The following is a 21,841-nucleotide window of genomic DNA, read 5'->3' as shown; positions in this document are numbered from 1 at the left end:
TCCAACCAAACTTTCGTACAAATTATCATGTCTTCTGTGTAGCAATGTAAAATAAATATTATGATAATAAAACATTTGTTAAAATATATACGTTAAATGCCATAATGAAATTTAATGATATTTTTATACTGGTATCAAAATAAATATACTTGTTCATATCCATATGAAGCATGGGTTCCTTCTCCTTCTTGAAAAAAAACCACAATATGTGTATGGTAATATCTTTTGAAATAGGGTTTTGTTTTATTTATAGCCAGATAGAATGCAAAACAAATCATTGTCGAACTCATATCATATTGTGCATATATACATTAGTTTCAATTGATATTACGGACGTGTTGACGTGTTGCTAAATACTTAATAAAAACGTATGTTATTGGCGTAGACTATAACAATGGGCAATAATGAACTAATATTGTTATTGGTACACCTTATTGTAGCTAATTGGATACTTAAATTCCTGTTTCGCCAGCTGATTCTGATCGTACAAAAGTCTAGTGATGCAATTTGAAACACAAATACGAAGATAATATGTGAACTGGGCAATTATAAGGCCATTGTCAATGTCATGGTCATGGTCACAGTTTATGAGATAAGTATTAAATATAGCAGTTCTGTTTTTGACAGATGTTTGAAATTAAACTAAATGTATATTAAATATTGCTACAATAGTATTTATTTTGTTCTTTATGGTTTCTTGCTGAATAATAGCAAGTAACATCAGGTGATTAGGATAACCTATAGTCTTGCTTTGTCAAAATAAGTGGATAACATATCACCATAAGTAAAGGTAATAACTCAACCATTTACCGTACTGTTTCATACTTTATCACTATTAGCAAATAGCAGCGATTTATACTTAATATCAGTAAAAATAAAAACAGACAAAGTAACTTACTCTATAAAACCTGAATATAAGATATAAAAACACTTAACATATGTGAACAAGCACATCAAAATCAAAATATCATATCAAAGAATCCTTGAAATTGTTCAAAGAAACTTCTAAATTCTTAAGCCGGCTTTTTAAAATTTTAATCCTGGTATCTAGGATGAGTTCTCAATGCTTTTCAAATTCATAATTTATTTGGCCTTTTTAACTTTTGGTGTTTCTGAGCATCACTGATGAGTCTTTTGTTGACGAAATTTTTCGAGCGTCTGGCTGCGTACAACATTTTTAACCTGGTATCTATGATGAGTTTATTTACTAAAGTTTAGTCATTATTTTAAAAAGCAAAATTTACATAATTTTCAATATCATAGCGGAGAGGTATAATTATTTTCAGATGATATTTGTGTTCCTCACATTGATGCCTATTAAATATAAAAAAAATGTGTTTTTATGTTTTTTATATTGATTTGTATAACAGTAAATAAAGAAGATTAGTACTTGTCATTTAAAAAAAAGTACAAATTCTCCGGGAAGTACTAATTTTATAAATTTCCCGTTGTACAAATCACAAAACAAAAGATAAAACTTAAAATTTGCGGTGGTACAGATGAACACAGTACTTATCTGAATATTTTGACGGCTTTTTTAAAAAAAAAATGTTAGGCGAGTTTTTTGTAGACAAACGACTAATCAGGGACGCTTAAATCTAAAATAAGTTTAAATGTATTTGACATTTGAATCATTCAAGCGCATTTTTTGGTCACAGTCTAGTACTAAGTATGTATTGTTCGATCTTCACGTTTCTTTTTTTTTTTTTTTGAGCACTATGTTTGTAATTAAGTCGTTTTTCCTTTCGTATTGTGATGTCTCTTTTTCTGCGGCTCAAGCTGTTTGATATTTTTGCTCCCTTTTAAGCCGGCCACATAATTTGACATCCAAAGATTCGAAGTATAGATACGAGAGAAGCTAATCTTATATCATTGCACGTCTTACACCTAAGTTCATAAAATATTCAAAGATCAGGAACAAGAGAAGTAAATCATTACTCATTTCACGTCTTACAGCTGAACTAACTTTTTATATATATTTTTTTTGCACAACAAATAAATATATCTTTCACTTAAATCAAATGCAAATATTTTACTATTTTATTTCTATTTGCTTTTGAATATGCTAGTAAACAACCGAGAAAAGAATGAACAAAATTCTTAAAAAAAAACTTCTAGCTCATTTCAATAGTTCATAATTTAAAAAAGAATGTTCAATATATTGTTTAAGCTGGCTCACTAGATCTGCTTGTGTTCGAGAATGGAATGGATAATATTTGTATTGAAATTCACGCAGGTGAAAGAAGTTGTGATTTATACGACCCTTGTCCAACCAAACTTTCGTACAAATTATCATGTCTTCTGTGTAGCAATGTAAAATAAATATTATGATAATAAAACATTTGTTAAAATATATACGTTAAATGCCATAATGAAATTTAATGATATTATTATACTGGTATCAAAATAAATATACTTGTCCATATCCATATGAAGCATGGGTTCCTTCCTTCTTGAAAAAAAAAACACAATATGTGTATGGTAATATCTTTTGAAATAGGGTTTTGTTTTATTTATAGCCAGATAGAATGCAAAACAAATCATTGTCGAACTCATATCATATTGTGCATATATACATTAGTTTCAATTGATATTACGGACGTGTTGACGTGTTGCTAAATACTTAATAAAAACGTATGTTATTGGCGTAGACTATAACAATGGGCAATAATGAACTAATATTGTTATTGGTACACATTATTGTAGCTAATTGGATACTTAAATTCCTGTTTCGCCAGCTGATTCTGATCGTACAAAAGTCTAGTGATGCAATTTGAAACACAAATACGAAGATAATATGTGAACTGGGCAATTATAAGGCCATTGTCAATGTCATGGTCATGGTCACAGTTTATGAGATAAGTATTAAATATAGCAGTTCTGTTTTTGACAGATGTTTGAAATTAAACTAAATGTATATTAAATATTGCTACAATAGTATTTATTTTGTTCTTTATGGTTTCTTGCTGAATAATAGCAAGTAAAATCAGGTGATTAGGATAACCTATAGTCTTGCTTTGTCAAAATAAGTGGATAACATATCACCATAAGTAAAGGTAATAACTCAACCATTTACCGTACTGTTTCATACTTTATCACTATTAGCAAATAGCAGCGATTTATACTTAATATCCAAACTTAGTTTATAATCAAAATTAGATAATATCAGTTTGTTTATAGAAAAACATTTGTTAGTTGACACTAAATTAATTATGTGACTAACATAACAACTTCAACTTATGGAAAAAGAATAATGTAATTTGATGACTATTTTACTCTATACTTGTTTGAAACGAATAGGACTGAATTCAACATAAAACGGAAAAAAATCATTTCAAAAAGTAATAATCGAATTCGCATAATATTTGCAGGACCAAGTTTTGCATTTACGATTATTAGTAACGCACAGTAAATTGAAGAAAACAAATAATAATAAAAGAAACACCTTGTATAAAGAATTTTGCTGCTTTAAATAAACGTCTTACACCACATTTCTAATAAAGGTCGAGATGCTAAGCATTACACACGTTTAATGCGATAATGTATGAAATTCTTTGTTTTCAGATCGGACCACTTTTGTAATTTTGAACATTTGCATTATTGAATTGATAACAACGGAACAATTAGTTGCCCTAGATGTCGTACGCAGTATTCGTATCTCGTTATAAGACATAGTTGACAAGTGTAATGCTCGATGGGTACATTAACACTTCAAGGTATTATCAAATATGAAGAGACTGCCTGGCAGGTCTTAATATTCCTTATACAGTTTAACTTAACATATAAATTTCTGATCAAATATCAAATCATTCCTCAATACAAAAGCTAAAAATTATGAACGAAAAATTCCATTTTCAGTAGGTAGTATGTATATATCATGAACCGTCAAACAGGATTTGTCTGCTAGCTAAATCTGAAAATAGTGAAACATCACATCATTTCAACATATATATCTTAGTATTATGTTATGGAAATAAAAGACGAATGAACGTGAGCGTCAGGACAACGGCATCGCAGTTACCACACATCTAAAAATGGGGTATATTAAACAATTTCTTAAGAAACTCTTTGATTAATGTCATGTGTTTGTAGTCATTACTTTTCTGTCGATATATGACAATAAATTTATCAATAAATGCAATCCTTAATTTTCTGCTCAGTGATTTCTTAACTGTTAGTTTGTGTTTTCATCGAATTTCTTTTCACCATTTTGTTTTTTGTTTTCTGATTGTCCCATTTGGTATTTAATGTCTTTTTCAAATTTAAGTTATGTAGATATACTTGAGCCATCTATTCTTTAAGGAACGTCTGTTTGTCTGTAGATGTTTACAGATCGGTAACGTGGTGTTTTTTAATTACAGTTTTATTCATGACGTTGATCTGCAGTTTTATGTTTTTATTTCGTCACCATTTACAAGGATAAGCCGTTGTTTATGAAGGAAAATGATTAACAATTATGTATTTGATGTTTATTGTTTAACAAGATGAAGTAATGTCTATTGATTTATGAAGTATGAATGGATTTATGAGTTTTCTAAAGACGAGGAAATGGAAAACCTGTCTTTGTTATTATAAAATATTTCTGTAATTATTGAAATGTAGCAGATTGTCGATGATTTTTCTTTTAAAAACTCTAAAAAATATAATGAACTGTCATATATAGAAACTTTTTACAAATAAAGCTGACGTTGAAAATTTAAGAATGAAAAGTTTACTTGAAAGTCATTTTGAAACAAATTTAGATGAAGAACAGCTGCCTCTGCCCTTGCACAATGATGACTTACAAACATTTAACGTTTCTTGGTAAAAACATTTACGTTTCATAGTAAACACTTTTACTTTCTAAGTAAACATTTTACGGATGCGTCTGGTTAGCTGTAATGTCGTTTTAAAAGTCAATGTAAAGGCAGTCACATTGCTTGTTGCTTGTACTTGATATTTCTGAACAATTTTTGTTTTAAACTGATGTAGGTTTTTCAAAGAAATGTCATATAAGAATTAAGAAAAAGCTTTTTTTTAATTTTCTATTCCCAGGTACATTACTTCGTTTCAAAGATCATAATTTGTAATCAAATGTATTTACCTTTCCTGTTTGTAGCATTAATATTATGTTGCTTTCATGAGTTATTAGTACTTAGATATTATAAATCAGTATAATTCCAATAAGTATAGATATCAAAATCGCAAAAATGATTCCTACTGTGAATTCAATTGATTTTCTTCCAGACTTGAATCTGCCTACAAGTTTACTCCCTTATAGTTTATTTACTGACTATTAAACTGGATGAAATATTTTAAAAAGTAGTTATATGAATAATATGATAAGTGGGTATTTTTTAATATCGTTTAAAAGAATCACAATAGACTCACAATAGACCATACAGTAAAAATAAGAACAGACAAAGTAACTTACTCTATAAAACCGGAATATAAGATATAAAAACACTTAACATATGTGAACAAGCACATCAAAATCAAAATATCATATCAAAGAATCCTTGAAATTGTTCAAAGAAACTTCTAAATTCTTAAGCCGGCTTTTCAAAATTTTAATCCTGGTATCTAGGATGAGTTTATTTGTATGAAATCATGCCGTCCGATTTTATTATATACTTGGGAGTAGATTCCATACATCATTGTCATAAACAGGAAGACAGAAACTGCGCAATGTCTTGAGTAAAGCTCCAAATAATCCTAATGCAGAAAAATCTAAAAAAAAAAACAAAAAAAAACAGAAACATATCGTCCCATCTCAAACTATGAATCATCGTATTGTTTTAACTAAGGAAACCTTATATAAACACCATACAGGATGAATAAAACTTCCCAACTATAATCTTTATATATTTACACATATGTATAATAATGTTGACTGCTGTACCCCAATTTTTGACATTTTTACCTTTTCTGTCTGTTTCTTTTGCTCACACATTGTTGTCAATATAATGGAAATCTATGCGACTGTCATACAAGTGAGAGGTTTAGTTACCTATAAAACCAGGTGTAATCCACCATTTTCTTCATACGGAAATACCTGTACCAAGTCAGGAATATGACAGTTGTTTTCCATTCGCTTGATGTGTTTAAGCTTTTAATTTTGCCATTTGATAAAAGACTTTTCGTTTTGAATTTTCCTTGGATTTCGGTATTTTTGTTATTTTACTTTTTAATGAAAAACATACACATGTATAATGATATATAGTTGTATAATAAACAACATATAATTAAATAGAAGCGTATAGTCTTCAATTATTTATGGCAGTAAACTTGGTAAAAGAATCATATTAACACAAAGAGAAAGTGCCCATGTTTCGCATATTTTTTATTCTGCTTAAGAAATCGTCAAAATTGAATACGCCAATCAAAACACACTTAAAGTAACAATCAAGTACATATCCGCAAAATATATACTAAACTAAAGATAGGAAACATGCCGAGTTGCATAGTAATATTAAATTTCAAATTAAATAAACAAGCTTTCATTGCTATTTTACCATATGTGCACTCAAAGGACCAAAAACCATTTAATTTTAATTTATCAAATACTGCTTTTGAAACGCATTTGACTTCAATCCTTGAATTACGGATACGATAAATCCATCCATGAGCTGGAGCAGAAGTCTTTTCCTAAAATTAGGTGCTGTATAGTACCGAGAGTCCAAAACAATTAACGACAGAGTCAACTTCAAAGGAATAGTGGAATAAGAGCGTGCAAATGATGCCTCAGAATTTCATAGGAACTAAGGTTCAGTTGTGTATCCAAATGCTGATCGAAGACGTCTTTTGTAAATTAGTATTTATAAAACAGTCAAAGTAGGCTTTGGCCAGTCGAGGATTTTTGTTGATACGACTCGCACGTCTGGATCAAAATTCTAATCTCGAATTAAGTATGTGTCATAAATGTCAGTGAAACAGCAACCCATCAACATTCGTATGTTTGTATTATCGGAACTATGACATACCACTGATATATAAAAGTATATGTACGTTGTTGATATCACGCTTTATTGCATATTTCCTTCAATTGGCGAAAGTTCTTACGTAGATGAATACCAGACTCAGCGCTCTTCGTCCATAGTTTAAACATGAAATAAACAAAATTAGAATGTAAAATAATGAAAACTTAAATTGTCATTAAAAACAAACTCGATCTAACTCTAGAACAACAAATATAACACATGTTAAGGAAAAAACGCGATAATTTGATTATCATTTCTTTCTTTTTCCATCAATCAACCATTAAACATATATATCATGTATTAAATGGAGAGTATGAACTTTAAAATATTAGCAGTGTATTGATAAAGTATGTCTTGTCCATTGTTATTTTTAATAATAAATCTAGTATAAAGTAAACGCAAACGACCTTACAATGCTTAGTATTGGTATAAAAAGTATAAATTAAGTTCATCGCAACCCAACTATATGAATTATACTATAGTAAACATAATTTAACTAGTAAATACATTAGAAACATGTATCAAAATACTGACGAACATGTGAAACTAGCTACATGTCTTAAAATACTGGCAACTATATATGAAGCGAAAGGATTAATTACAAAATATTTATTCCAAACCAATCACCATGACGAAATAACAAAGTAGCATGAGTTTCATGACGAAGCATAACACAGTGCCCAATACATAATAACATATTTACAAAAGCAAATACACAGAGGTCATAAGTCCAAGCTACCACAACCTCTGCAAAAACAAACACACAGAGGACATAAGTACAAGCAATTACGCCCTCTGCAACAATTAAAATATCGTCCACATTACCCAAACAGGCAAATACAGGCAAATTGGTTTGTAATAAATAAGATAAGCATTCGGTTGCAATACAGGTAAGAGACATATCATTTTTATACCGTTCACATAAAGCAAACAAAGTACTCGTGCATACATGTACATTAAAATACTGATAATTATAGCGTATAGGCTAACTTTCAAAATTATGTGCTTCAAACCAAGCATCGTGACGAGATTGACGAAAGTAGCATAAGTTTCGTGACAAAGCATAAAACAATGAACATTACACAAAATCATATTTGCAAAAAGAAATACACAGAGGTCATAAGTACAAGCAACCTCGTCCTCTGCACCAATTGAAATATCGTCATCCTTACCCAAAACAAGTAAGGCAAATTGGTTTGTAACACAATAAACACTAGCTTAGCCTTAAAACTTAAACTGTCTGCCTCTTTCACATTAGAGTGTTTAATTGAATGGAATCGTTAATAATATCATATATAAGTATGTAACTTTTCATTCTATCATGTATATAATATATGAAATAGGTCTTAACCATTCATTGTTAATGAGCGTATGCCAATAAAATTTTGTATTTGTATTAAAATGAAGCATGTCTCATACAGATACATAAGGTGGATCTCATACGATCTGCAAATTTGGATTCCTATTGCATTTAAACGACAACGTCATATACTATTAAGGATTCAGTAACTTGTAAAAATTCAACATCGGATTTATCATCAGCTATCATTTTCCATAAGTATGGTAAATAAGTACATTTTGATCGCAAACGCACAGTGTCACCACCAACACCAAGATTGATTTTCCCCCAATATCTCTTTCACAAAGAGATACATTTGACCAACTGCTAAGTGTAATGCATAAAACAAAATCGTGTAATCTATCCGAATCGAAGCATGGTCAAAGAGTAACTGTACGTTTGTTCAGAATGTAAGCAAAAAATAGCTAAAACATAAAAGTATAGTTCGATTTTTCCTCAAATTGCAAAAAGGAAATCACTCCAGTCCAAAATTATCCATAAAATTAAAATTTTCACAAATAATTCTCCACCAATTGTTTGATAAGAATTACAAGTTAACACGCAAAACGCTGATGATTAAAGGAAGTGACCACAACGCACTTACACGTGAACTCGTGCTGACCCCGCAAGATCATTGACCAATAAGAAAGATGTAATCCAATCATGCACTGGTCATAAGTGAAATTTCTCAGCACGTGAAAACATGTTATCTAATTTCAACAGTTTATCGTTTAATTAAGTAGGACAACTGTGACCCATTGACCAGACTAGAGACATCATATCTTTACAGTATAAATAGCTCACTCTTAATTTAAGACTTAGTAATAAACAATTTATATAGAATTATCTTCTCTGCTGTCTGAAATGATTTTATTCAGCTTAATTTTCAATTAGCAAATAAAATTGGTTTTATGAGTTCTTCGTGATCTACTGATAATGATATTGTGTACATCTATGATATAATACACAGATGCAAAAATTCATACCTTATACAATCATGTATTTCCATTTTTTTTCTTCCTATAAACTGGTATGACTTACGCCAGTTTAAATAAAGATGTAAAAATACGTTTTTTAATACTTAAGTTAAAAATGTGACAAAATGGTAGTGAAATAATATGAGAAGACATCTTTAAAAACTTTGCACTTATGGTATCAAGACCTGTTGCTTTTGATTCATCTAGTGCTTTTAGTTGTAAAAACACAAAGTCATAACTTGTGGTAAAGAAAAATACACGTTATCTGGTACATGACCCGGTATGAAATCATCAAGTTTGTTAAAACAACAATGGTTGATGTTTGGATTTATATTATGGAATTTTACAGGACATAAAGGATTAAGTTAGTAACAGAATTTTATGCTTTAACTGTTTCGGGCCAATATTGCCTGACAAAAAAATATGATCTTTATTTCATACAATTACAACTATTATGTTTTGGGTCAGCATTGCCTGCCAAAACGTTTTATGATCTTTATTTCATACATTTACAACTATCTTGTTTAGGGTCAGCATTGCCTGCCAAAATGTTTTATGATCTTTATTTCATACATTTACAACTATCTTGTTTTGGGTCAGCATTGCCTGCCAAAACGTTTCTGATCTTTATTTCTTACAATTACAACTATCTTGTTTTGGGTCAACATTGCCTGCCAAAACGTTTATATGATCTTAAGTAATAAAATGCTATGCTTCTGTTTTTGGTCAGTATTGCCTGCCAATTTATGATCTTTATTTCATACAATTACAACTTTTTTGTTTTGGGTCAGCATTGCCTGCCAAAACGTCTATGATCTTTATTTCATACAATTACAACTATCTTGTTTTGGGTCAGTATTGCCTGCCAAAACGTTTATGATCTTTGATGTAATCGGATGAGGTCATTATTGCCTGCTCTCCTGATGTCTCTGCACATTATTAAGACTGTCAATGAGGAAATGTGATAGGCTACTATTTCATTGCTTTTGTTTAATTTTATGGCTCAGTTTAACTTCCTGTATATATACATGAATTGTTATGTTTATCAGCGTTGCCTATTAAATTTAAATTTGCAATTATTCAAATTATATATATATATGAAACGACATGATGGTTTGTTCAAATTATGTACTAAATGCTATGGTCTTTAGAGGTCAATATATCAAAAACCAAAGTTATAATATTTACCTAAACTGCTTATTATTTAAAAGAATATTTCTCTTTCGAGAAAGATATTAGAGTATATGTTAATAGTTAAAAATATTTACTAGGTTAAAAATTTACATCTCATGGACTTTTAACGCACCAGGTAAAGAAAAATTATACAAGAAATCACTAAAAGCTGTATTTGGATTTCAAAGATATTTTTCATTTTTCAACTTAATTACGACCGTACAATATAAACCTTTCTTTAATGTATGGCATTGAAATTACAGGTATGTTCAAAACAAGCTCTGTAGCATACCAGAAAGAAAATGAATATGAATATTTATTTCAATAACTTATAGGAAATCATTATGATATTTGTTATAATTCTTTTAAATCATATTTTTTTAAATTCTTTGTTTTAATGAAAAGTCAAATTTCCGATATATAAATATGCAGTGTATTTTAAGTGTAAGTTAAAAGTCCGCATCTTAGCTCTGCTTAGTAAGATTGGTAGCTTCCCGTTATTTTTTATAATAGTATTATTGATATGAAATATTACTATTAATATCGGATGCAGCATGCTGGTATTCACCCCTTCATTAAATTTCCAAAAGGCTGAATATTCAAAATTATAATTAAAGCTTAACTTTTTTTATCGAGTCACGAGTTAAGCAAAATATTTGGTTAAAGTCTCATATCAATTTGGAACACAACAAAAAATAAACTGAGAGTAAAACAATTCTAAATTAGATACTTATTTACTTATTTCAATTTAAAAACTTGTTATCCTTAAGAAAAAAGTTAAATCACATAAATACTGAATTCCGAGGAAAATTCAAAACGGAAAGTCCCTAACCAAATGGCAAAATCAAAAGCACAAACACATCAAACGAATGGACAACAACTGTCATATTCCTGACTTGGTACAGGCATTTTCTTATGTAGAAAATGGTGGATTGAACCTGGTTTTATATCGCTAAACCTCTCACTTGTATGACAGTCGCATCAAATTCAATTATATTGACAACGATGCGTGAATAAAACAAACAGACACAATAGGTAAAAATGTCAAAATGTATCTACCTTTATACAATTTCGATTGAAAAATGCCAAATGTAAAATAGAAAATGTCCGATATAAAACTTCATATTTAGAAAGAAGTCAGAGCTTTGTAAAAATGTTCTTTTACTTTATTTGAAGATGAAAGACGAACAACATTTTATTATTAGTTGTCCAGTATTCAATGATTATGGAGAAATATTTCAGATCTGTCAAATGAGACAATCAATGTTTTTAGTTAATTACTGTACTAATACTAATTGTCTGTACTTTAATATTTAGGGGATAATGTTATAAGGTGGGGTTCGTGTTGCTTAGTCTTTAGTTTTCTATGTTGTGTCATCTGTACTATTATTTGTCTGTTTGTCTTTTTATTTTTGGCCATGGCGTTGTCAGTTTGTTTTCGATCTATGAGTTTGACTGTCCCTCTGGTATCTTTCGTCCCTCTTTTATTAGATGTCTAGATGTAAGACGAAATATGAATACATACACTTAATAACGATGATTATTGTAACTTTATTGCTGTGGTCCTGTCCGGAATAAAATTTACACCTTTAATCATGTTTATCAGCAAGAGATAATTTAAAAGTAGGTTTATGATTAAATGAACTTTTAATATTTCACCTCAATGTGGAAACGTTTTACAAAAATATAGTGTTATTCTTGGTGAATGTGAATGTCATGCTTCCAAATTCTAGCAAGTAATATATAAATTGTATTCATGCCGCCAGAGCCCTCGGGTGGGGGATCCACTCTTTTAACCTCAGAGTGGATTTGTGGCAGATGTTTCTTCCCACCTTTGCTATTCTTTGTCATTTATTCAATTGATATGATTTTAGTTGATGTAATTTCGTATTGATTATGTATTATAATTTCATATTAAATATGTACTTTTATGTCAAATGTTTTATTTGCAAAATGTATTTTTTTGCATTTTATGATTTTGAATAGTGACCTTTTTTCGTCAATTTAGTTTTATATCATATAGCAAAACAACTCTGGCCTGTGTATACGTAGTATGTTTATGGTATCTAGCTGTCTGTCTTAAAACCAATTTTATTTGATAATTGAAATTTAAGCTGAATAAAATCATTTAAGACAGCAGAGAAGATAATTATTAAGGTATTAATTGTGTATTACTAAGTCTTAAATAAAGAGTGAGCTATTTATACTGTTAATTTATGATGTCTCTAGTCGGGTCAATGGGTCAGAGTTGTCCTACTAAATTAAACGATAAATTGTTGAAATTAGATAATATGTTTTCACGTGCTGAGAAATTTCACTTATGACCAGTGCATGATTGGATTACATCTTTCTTCTTGGTCAATGATCTTGCGGGTTCAGCACGAGTTCACGTGTAAGTGCGTTGTGATCACTTCCTTTTATCATCAGCCTTTAGCGTGTTAACTTGTAATTCTTATCAAACAATTTGTGGAAAATTCCCACCCACATACCTCCCTTAATGTTATCTTTATAATTAGATATGAATATATGTTTATTAGTGGGGCAGATTTTTCTCCCCACCTTTGCTATTCTTTGTCATCTATTCAATTGATATGATTTTAGTTGATGTAATTTCGTATCAATTATGTATTATAATTTCATATTAAATATGAACTTTTATGTCAAATGTTTTATTTGCAAAATGTATTTTTTGCATTTTATGATTTTGAGTAAATGACCTTTTTTCGTCAATTTAGTTTTGATATCATATAGCAAAACAAGCTCAGACTCTGGCCTGTGTATACGTGTGTTTATGGTATCTAGCTGTCTGTCTTAAAAACAATCTGAACTGAAAAAAAATCATTCACACTTAATACAGAAACAGCAAGCATTAAGAAAGAAAAGAAAGTCATAATTGGACTGTTAATAGTGAATAGTCAAGAATGAGTTTTAAAGTTTTTACAATAAAATTCTTTTGAAATTCAGATGTTTGCAAACAATTACTTACTTCAAAGTTTTACATATCTTTTTTATGTTCTTCTGCACTTCAAAACCTCAAAAATGTTAGTCATTGTTTTTAATAGGAACATGTTAAATCTTAAGCATGTTAAGGACGGAAAGTTTTATTGTTTACAGATCAGACCTCTAAAGATAAATGCTCATTAATCCCACGTAGGTTCGATCTTATAAACATCATTTTGTCCGCTTAGACAAACGTAACGTAATAGTTTCCTCTGTATTGTTTATTAATGGACCGAAAACTACTACATTTTGTTTCACATAAGCCGTTGTTGGATCTCTTATTTTAACTTTTTTGATTGATTAAATGTTGGTGTTTAACGCTACTTTCAGCACATTTGCCTATATCATTGCGGCCAGTGTTTATTAGCAAAAGAAATCGGAGTATCTGTAGAGAAACAAATAATTTCGGCAGGAAAACAGGCCGTCTAAGCAAATTAATATCAGAGTCGAACCTTGCCGAAGCAATTTCGAACTCACAATCTCAGTGACGATAAGCTAGCGATCACTGTAGATGACCTCCTTAATCTAATCGTCCACAAAACACCTATGTTATTACTTGGCTGTTAACGGAGGAGGGGGCTGGGGATTGCACGGTAAATTAGAGACAATAGTTGTGGCATTGTCTTTCTCTTTAACTAAAACATAATATCAAAATCATTTCACGGTTGTACCTCGAGATGTTTTGTTTTGTGTTACATTACTACGGGAATGCACATTTCAAAAAAGAAATATCGGAGAGAATTATTACTTTTTTAAATAGTAAGTACTAATTTTATGTATGTCCCGTTATCATATCAAAATACAAACGATAAAAACTGAAAACGAGTAGTGTTTATAATTACGGATGGACACAGTCAAAATTTGAATATTTTAACGGCTTTGTTAGTACATTTAACATTGGGAGCAGTAAAGCGCCATTGTTGGTCATAGTCTAGTACTAAGTATGTTTTCTGTGTTGTGTTTTGTTGACTGTTATTTGTATTTTTCTTCGGCTAAAGTCTTTTGGTATGTTTGTCCCCTTTTTAGCCGACAAGTTAACACTCAAACATTCGAAGTAAAGATACGCGACAGGTCACATCTTAATCGTTTGACGTCTTACAGCTAAGATATCATTAACTAATTTTGTAGAGGAATTCATTTTAAACGATAAATTCATATTTCTTTTCCTTAAATCAAATGCAACTGGTTTACTCCTTTTATTTTACTTGCTGGATACGCTCAGAAACAACCGAGAACAGATTGGATAAATTTCTTCAAAAACATTTCTAGCTGATTTCAATAGCCAAAAGTGAAAAACAGGAAACTGTTCAAATTATTGTTAACGATGATTCGAATTTTTTTTTTTTATTCCTTGAAGATAAGTATCTTTTAAAAAAAAGACGATGAAATAAAAAGTCACACATCTATATTTTGGCTCTCATCAGCTTTTCCTGTGTTCTAGAATGGAATGGAAATCATTTGTATCGAAGTTCACAAAGATGAAAGAAGCTAAGCAGTAATTTAAAGGACTTTTGTACAACCATACTTTCGTCCAAAGTATCACGTTTTCTGTGTTACAATCCAAAAGAAATACTTATGATAATGAACTATTCGTTAAATAACAAACGCATTCACTAATTTTAGATGTCATAATGCAATTTAATGATAATTATATACTGTGTGTTTTGCTGTGTGTTTGTTAATTCCTCATTGGCTAGAGGTATTAGGGGAGGGTTGAGATTTCACAAAACATTTTCAACCCCGCCGCATGTTTGCGCCTGTCCCGTCAGGAACCCTTAGACTTTATTAGTCTTGTGTGTTTTTTTTCTTCAAATTTTGGTTCATTTGTATGTTTCGGAATTTAGTTTGGTATTCAGTTCGCTGAACTAGTATACATTATTGTTTAGGGGCCAGCTGAAACGCCTCCGGATGCGGGATTTTCTCGCTGCATTGAAGACCCATTGTTGGCCTTGGGCTGTTTTCTGCATTTTCGTCGGGTTGTTGCGTCTTTGACACATTACCCGTTTCCGTTCACTACTCTATGTATTAAAATAAATGTACTTGCCCATATTCGTATGAAGCATGAGAACCTTCCCTGTTTTGAAAATAAAACACAATATGTACAAGGTGAAAAACATCATAGTCGATCTCTTATCAAATTGTTCATATATCGTTTTCAATAGATCTTATTGACGTTTTGCTTACACAATGTACGCTATCGGCGTAGACTATTTTAAAATAACGATGAAAGTAAGCGATACATAGAAAAAAATATTAATGGTACCTGAATATAGCTAATTGGCCTCTAAAATTTCCTGTTTCGCCAGCTGACTCCGGTTGGACAAAAGTCTAATGATGCCATTTAAAATACAAATACGATGATAATGATAAGGCCATGGTCGTGATCATAGTCACCATTTAAGTGAAAAGTATAGAATAAAACAGTTCTGTTATTTACAGATGTTGGACATTAAACTTTATGTATTTTTTATATTGCAACAGTAGTATTTATTTTTTTTACTTCATGGTTTCTTGCTGAATAATTGATGATTATATTGGCAAAACATTTGTGATTAAGTGATTACTTTAATGGGGACACCACCATGAGAGGCCTCAACAGTTTGTTTATATAAATAAAGGCAACAGTAGTATACCGCTGTTCAATAGTCATGATTCGATTAAGCAAAAACAAATACGGGTAACAAACTAAAACCGAGGGAAACAAATCAACTATAAGAGGAAAACAACGGAACAACAGAAACACTGAAAAGCAAACGCCAACAAATATTGATACGGACTGTCTGATAACAACTGCAGTATTCCTGACTTGGTACAGGAATGGTGGGTTGAACCTGGTTTTAATCTACCCAAACCTCCCGCTAATAGGGCAATGTTAAAAATGTCGCTAAAATGACAACACTACGTGACAGGAATACAAAACATTCGTTATTTGACACCATACGTGACACCATATTTTATCATACTCTCCAGACACCTAAGTATTATTTTAACGCAATTTAGATATTCAGCTACATTCCTCAATTTCGATCACTTTGAAATAAAGATTGTATAAAATCAATCTTGCCGTTGTAGGTTTCCCCATGACAATTCTTATCATTTTTTCTTTAAATGTCCTTTATATACATATTTACGTCATTTTCTTAGGAATAGTCTTAATTAATTACCATATGACCTTGTGTTGGGTCTAGAGGTTATACCATCTTGTAGTAGCAATCTGACAAAGGAACAAAAAAGGCCAAAAGGTTCCTTGTTTCATCCTGTATATAATCTGAATATAGTAAACCACACACACAAACATATGCATATTTTTTCTCTTCCTTTTCTTACTATCTTGTTTGTTTATACGTTTCTTAAATTACAGGTATTTGATTTGAATAATGTTAATATTTTTATGCTATGAAATTTATTAATTAAAGTTGTATATTAGAAGAAGACGATCTAAGTTAAACTAACTTGTGTCTAATACTTTTTGCGAAATTTTCGGAAATAAAATAGGTTTAAAGTGAGTAACGCAAAGATTATTGAAGAAAACGAAAACAAAAACAGATAATATAAAGAATTTTGTTGGCATAAATTAACGTCTAAAACCACATTTTAAATAAAGGTTGAGGTGATAAAAAATACATTTGTTAAATGCGATAATGTATGCAATTCATTTGTTTTCAGATCAAACTACATTTGTATTTTAAAAATATTTGCATTAATGAATTGGTAATAACGGAACAAAATGTTGCATTCGGTGTCCTAACCAGTTAACCTTACTCGTCATAAAACATAGTTGACAAAGTCAATGCACAGCGGGTACAATAACACTTTAAAGTATGATCCCTTATGAAGAGAGTGCCTGGTAGGTCTAAATATCCCTTCCACAGTTTATTTAAACATTACAATTTTTTGATCAAATTATTTTTTCAATATAAAGGCTAAATAATATGAGCGAAAAATTCCATTATCAGTGGGTAGTATGAATATATCATGAATCGTCAAACAGGATGTGTCTGCTAGACAAATCTGAAAATAGTGTACAGACCAAATAATTTCTTCATATGTATCTTAGTAATATGTTATGGAAATAGCAGACGGATGAACGTGAGGACAACGGCATCGCAGTATACCACCCACTCTAAAAATTGGGTATATCAAACAAAAGACACTACTTTATTGATGTCAGGTCATCAATAATATCTCTGTCGATATATGATAGTGAATTTATTAACAACTGCACAATCCTTAGTTTTCTGTTCAGTGATTTCTTAACTGTTAGTTTGTGTTTCGTAGAATTTCATTCAGCCATTATGTTCTGTGTCTGTTTTTCTTATTATCCCATTTGGTATATAATCCTGTTTTTTAAATTGAAGTTATGCACACATTTTCTTGGTAATGACGGCATACAAAGCTTGTAATCTAGGTTGGATTCATTTGAACTATCCATAACGTATGTTTGTCTATAGATGTTTACAGCTCGATAACATGATGTTATCTAATTTCTGTTTTATTCATGACGGATTCAGTCACATTGCACTGGTAGGACCTTTGATTTATCTTCAATTTTATGTTTTTACGTTCTTCATCATTTACAAGCTTTAGCCGTTGTTTATGAAGGAAAATAATTAAAAATTAAGTATTTTGTTTTCTTTTTTTAACAAGAAGAAGAAGTTATGTCTATTGATTTAAGAAATATGAATGACTTCATGGACGTTTCACTGGTAGTACCTTTTAACTTATCTACATTTTTATGTTTTGATTGACGAATTATTTTGTTTTTATTTTTAAACAAAAAAAAGTAATGTCTTCTGATTTAAGAAGGATTAATGAATTTATGAGTTTTCCAAGGACAAGGACATAGAAAACAATTCTTTTGTTATTATAAAATGTTTTTGTAATTAATGAAGTTTCTCAGATGGTTGATAGTTTGTCTTTCAAGTCTAAAATTCATATAATTATCTGTTATAGAAACCTTTACAGGTTAAACAATAAAAATCTAGAGAGAATCATTTCCCAGAATATTTTCAATGGCTTATAACTCGAAATCAAGGACAAGACCTTTTAATTTTTTCTGATATTTTAGTTCTGTTATTTATACATTATCAATTTATAACAATCTTTTAAAAAGCTTGTTATTTTGAAATTTTGAAACAAAGTAGCGAACATTCTTGACTGCCAATAAATATCTAGATGAACATATATGAATAACATGATCAGGGGATATTTTTTGGAATAACGTTAAGCAGAATCACAAGCGACACACACGACAATGTACAATGAAAATAAAAACAAACAAAGCAATAAACTCATCATCAATACTAGGATTACAATTTTGTACGCTAGACGAGCGTTTCGTCTACATAAGATAGCAACCACACACCAATCAGCAAAAAGTCCATATTCCCAATGATTTAGCAAATAATTTGAAGCCGTTTCCAATGGAATCAACTTACTCTCATATACCGGAATACAAGATATATATAAAAACACATATGCGAACAAGCACAACAAGAATCAAAATACAATATAAAAGAATCCTTGTATTGTCGAAATAAACGTCTAAATTCTTAACCCGGTTCAATATAAAATAATGCCTTCCTGTATTGTTCTATCGGCGTCGTACTTCAGAGTAGATCTCACACATTATTGACATCTACAGTAAAGGAAGATACAAACACAAAGCAAAAAAGAAACATTTAGTCACATCTCAAACCATACATTATCGTTTTGTTTTAACTAAAAAAAATCGCATGTAAACACCATACTGATTGAAGAAATCATTCCACCTAAAATATTTTAAAGAATACATATATGTATATTTATAAAATACATACACATGTATAATGATATAAAGATGTATGATAAACATATAACTTACATGGTTATAGAGTCATATCAACAGAACAAAAAAGTGTAACAATAAAACTTGCAATCAATATACCGTATATCGGTTTTTTTTCGCGTCGGCTTTTTTTCACGATTTGATAGTAAAATGGGCAGGTTAAATTTTCACTGTGTATTATTTTCGCTAAATGGGAAAATACACGCGAAAAAAACACTGTATATAGTATTGTTAGAGATGTAAACAACATATATCTTATTAATTGACAGATAATCGAATTTCAAATTTTACAATCTAAAATACACATAATTTCAAGGAAAGTAAATTATGTACATTGCGCCATGCTAAAATTGATGGCATATTAGAACATTTTTAAAGAATATTTGTGTAAATACCCATGTAAATGTGATTTATTTTAATTTAATGTTTACATTATTTGCAAAATGTTCGGGTAATCACAACAATGAAAAGATCGTCGCTAATTAATATTTTTGAACATGTCATTGATCAATGTGTTGTCAAAAGGTATGACATGTATGATTAGCCAATTTAATCATTATGAAAACAGACTTCTGAATCAAATATGCAAATTCTTGTGATCTATCGGTTAAGACAAAAGACGTATTTTATGCATAAAGTTATTTCATCTTCAGTGTGAAAACAGTTTACATATCAATTTCGTGTAAACTCGATAATTTACAGTATAATGTCTGCAACGTTTAAACAAAGATAAATCTTGGAATATGCAGGGAAATTTACGCGGGGTCAAATTTTCGCTTTCTTTAGCTGCCGCGAACAAAGCGAAAATTAGACACACGCGAAAACAACCCGATATACGGTATCAATATGTCAACATTATCATTCAGCGAATGACGTCCTTTCGAAAAGGAAATGAACGAGATTTGTTCTTTAATACTCAAAACAATCGTTTCACAGACGAACAGCCGAAATTCCCAACCTGATGCCAGAGATATCTAACGACACGAATATTTGAACAATATTTTATTGTTTTAGATCATCGCGATCGACAAATGTTATTGTTATTAAGAAATATCGGAGGAGCCTGTCCCCGCCTAGTACTATTTGGTTCTTCATTAGGATTCGGCAAAATTTTTTAACTCTCTCTCCCTCCCTCCGAAGCATAGCAAAGCACAAAAAGAAGCCTATTTTGAATTTTAAATCTTACTTATGTGCTAGTTCTCTTTTATATTGAAAGCATACTTAATTGTATTATAATAAATTTCAAATGAAATAAACTGGCTTTGAATGTTATTTTACCTGATGTGCACGCAAAGGACCAAATAAAGGCAACAGTAGTATACCGCTATTCGAAATTCATAAATCGATTGAGAAAAAAACAAATCCGGGTTACAAACTAAAGCTGAGGGAAACACATCAAATATAAGAGGAGAACAACGACACAACAGAAACACAACACTAAAATGCAACACACACAGAAACGAACTATAAAATAACAATGACCATTTTCCTGACTTGGTATAGGACATTTTAAGAAAAAATAGTGGGTTGAACCTGGTTTTGTGGCTAGCCAAACCTTCCACTTTTATGGCAATGTTAAATATTACATTAAAATGACAAGATTACATGACAGGACTACAATACAAATAAATGGGAGAACATACAGGACAGAGACACACACAAATAATAGCTATCAAAAGGTACCAGGCTTATAATTTAATACGCCAGACGCGCGTTTCGTCTACATAAGACCCATCAGTGACACTCAGATCAAAAAAGTTCGAAAGCCAAAACAAGTACAAAGTTGAAGAGCATTGAGGACCAAAAACCAGTTAACCTTAAGTTATCAAACACTGATTTCGGAATAGAAACAAGATAGCAATAAAGGCTTGTTTAGGGTATGACAAGTTTGCTTCTGTGTATCAGATCATAGATCTACAGAATATCATTATCCTCAAATTATCGACATCATTAATGAACTGAGCAGGTAATGAAACTCAATTTTAACAAAAACATATGTTAGCATTCAATACAGAAACTAGCAAGCATTTAGAGAAATGAAAGATAGTCATAATTGGACTGTGGAAAAGAGAATTGAAAAGAATCAATTTTAAAGTTTAGACGGAAGATCAAAAGTCCACCATATTAACAGCCGACATGTATATGTATCGAAATTGCAACGATTTTTTAAGCCTTTTTTTTTTTAGCTTTTAACGGCAAACAATATACATCTCTTTTACAAGTTCATATGTTGCACCATTCTTATTGAAAAATTGCCTTCATAAGCATGTATCATCCAGTTGAGCTGTTAAACCAAACGAAATGCCACAAAGGAATCATTGAGTTTTATCGATCCCAGTAGTAATTTTAAACAGTCGTAGAATTTAAACTCGTTATGTCCAAACTATAAATATAAGAATGATAAAATTTCTAAAATATATGACTGTGTAAACGCTCATTTTGTCTGCTCATTACTGATATATGGCACTCAAATCAAAACAGCCTCATTATTGATCTTTCCTGGCCATAGCAATATGTTCTAGCTAGACCGGAACCCCCCTTTTTTTAGGGCGGGGTCGGACATTTT

General features: G+C 30.6%; 1 protein-coding gene across 1 annotated transcript in view; it reads right to left on the bottom strand.

The window, feature by feature from the left end:
* Positions 1–894: 894 nt before the first annotated feature.
* LOC127733669 (visual pigment-like receptor peropsin) overlaps positions 895–21,841 on the bottom strand; it is a 62,504-nt gene continuing 41,557 nt past the window's right edge. Inside the window, exon 4 of the mRNA XM_052242984.1 lies at positions 895–908. Coding sequence (XP_052098944.1) covers positions 895–908 — 14 coding nt within the window. The remainder of the gene's footprint in view (positions 909–21,841) is intronic.

The sequence above is a fragment of the Mytilus californianus genome, unplaced genomic scaffold (genome assembly GCF_021869535.1).
Source record: "Mytilus californianus isolate M0D057914Y unplaced genomic scaffold, xbMytCali1.0.p SCAF_3, whole genome shotgun sequence".
In the NCBI taxonomy this organism is placed as follows: Eukaryota; Metazoa; Mollusca; class Bivalvia; order Mytilida; family Mytilidae; genus Mytilus; species Mytilus californianus.
The sequence above is the reverse complement of the archived record's forward strand: the minus strand, read 5'-3'. Positions and strand labels throughout refer to the sequence as shown.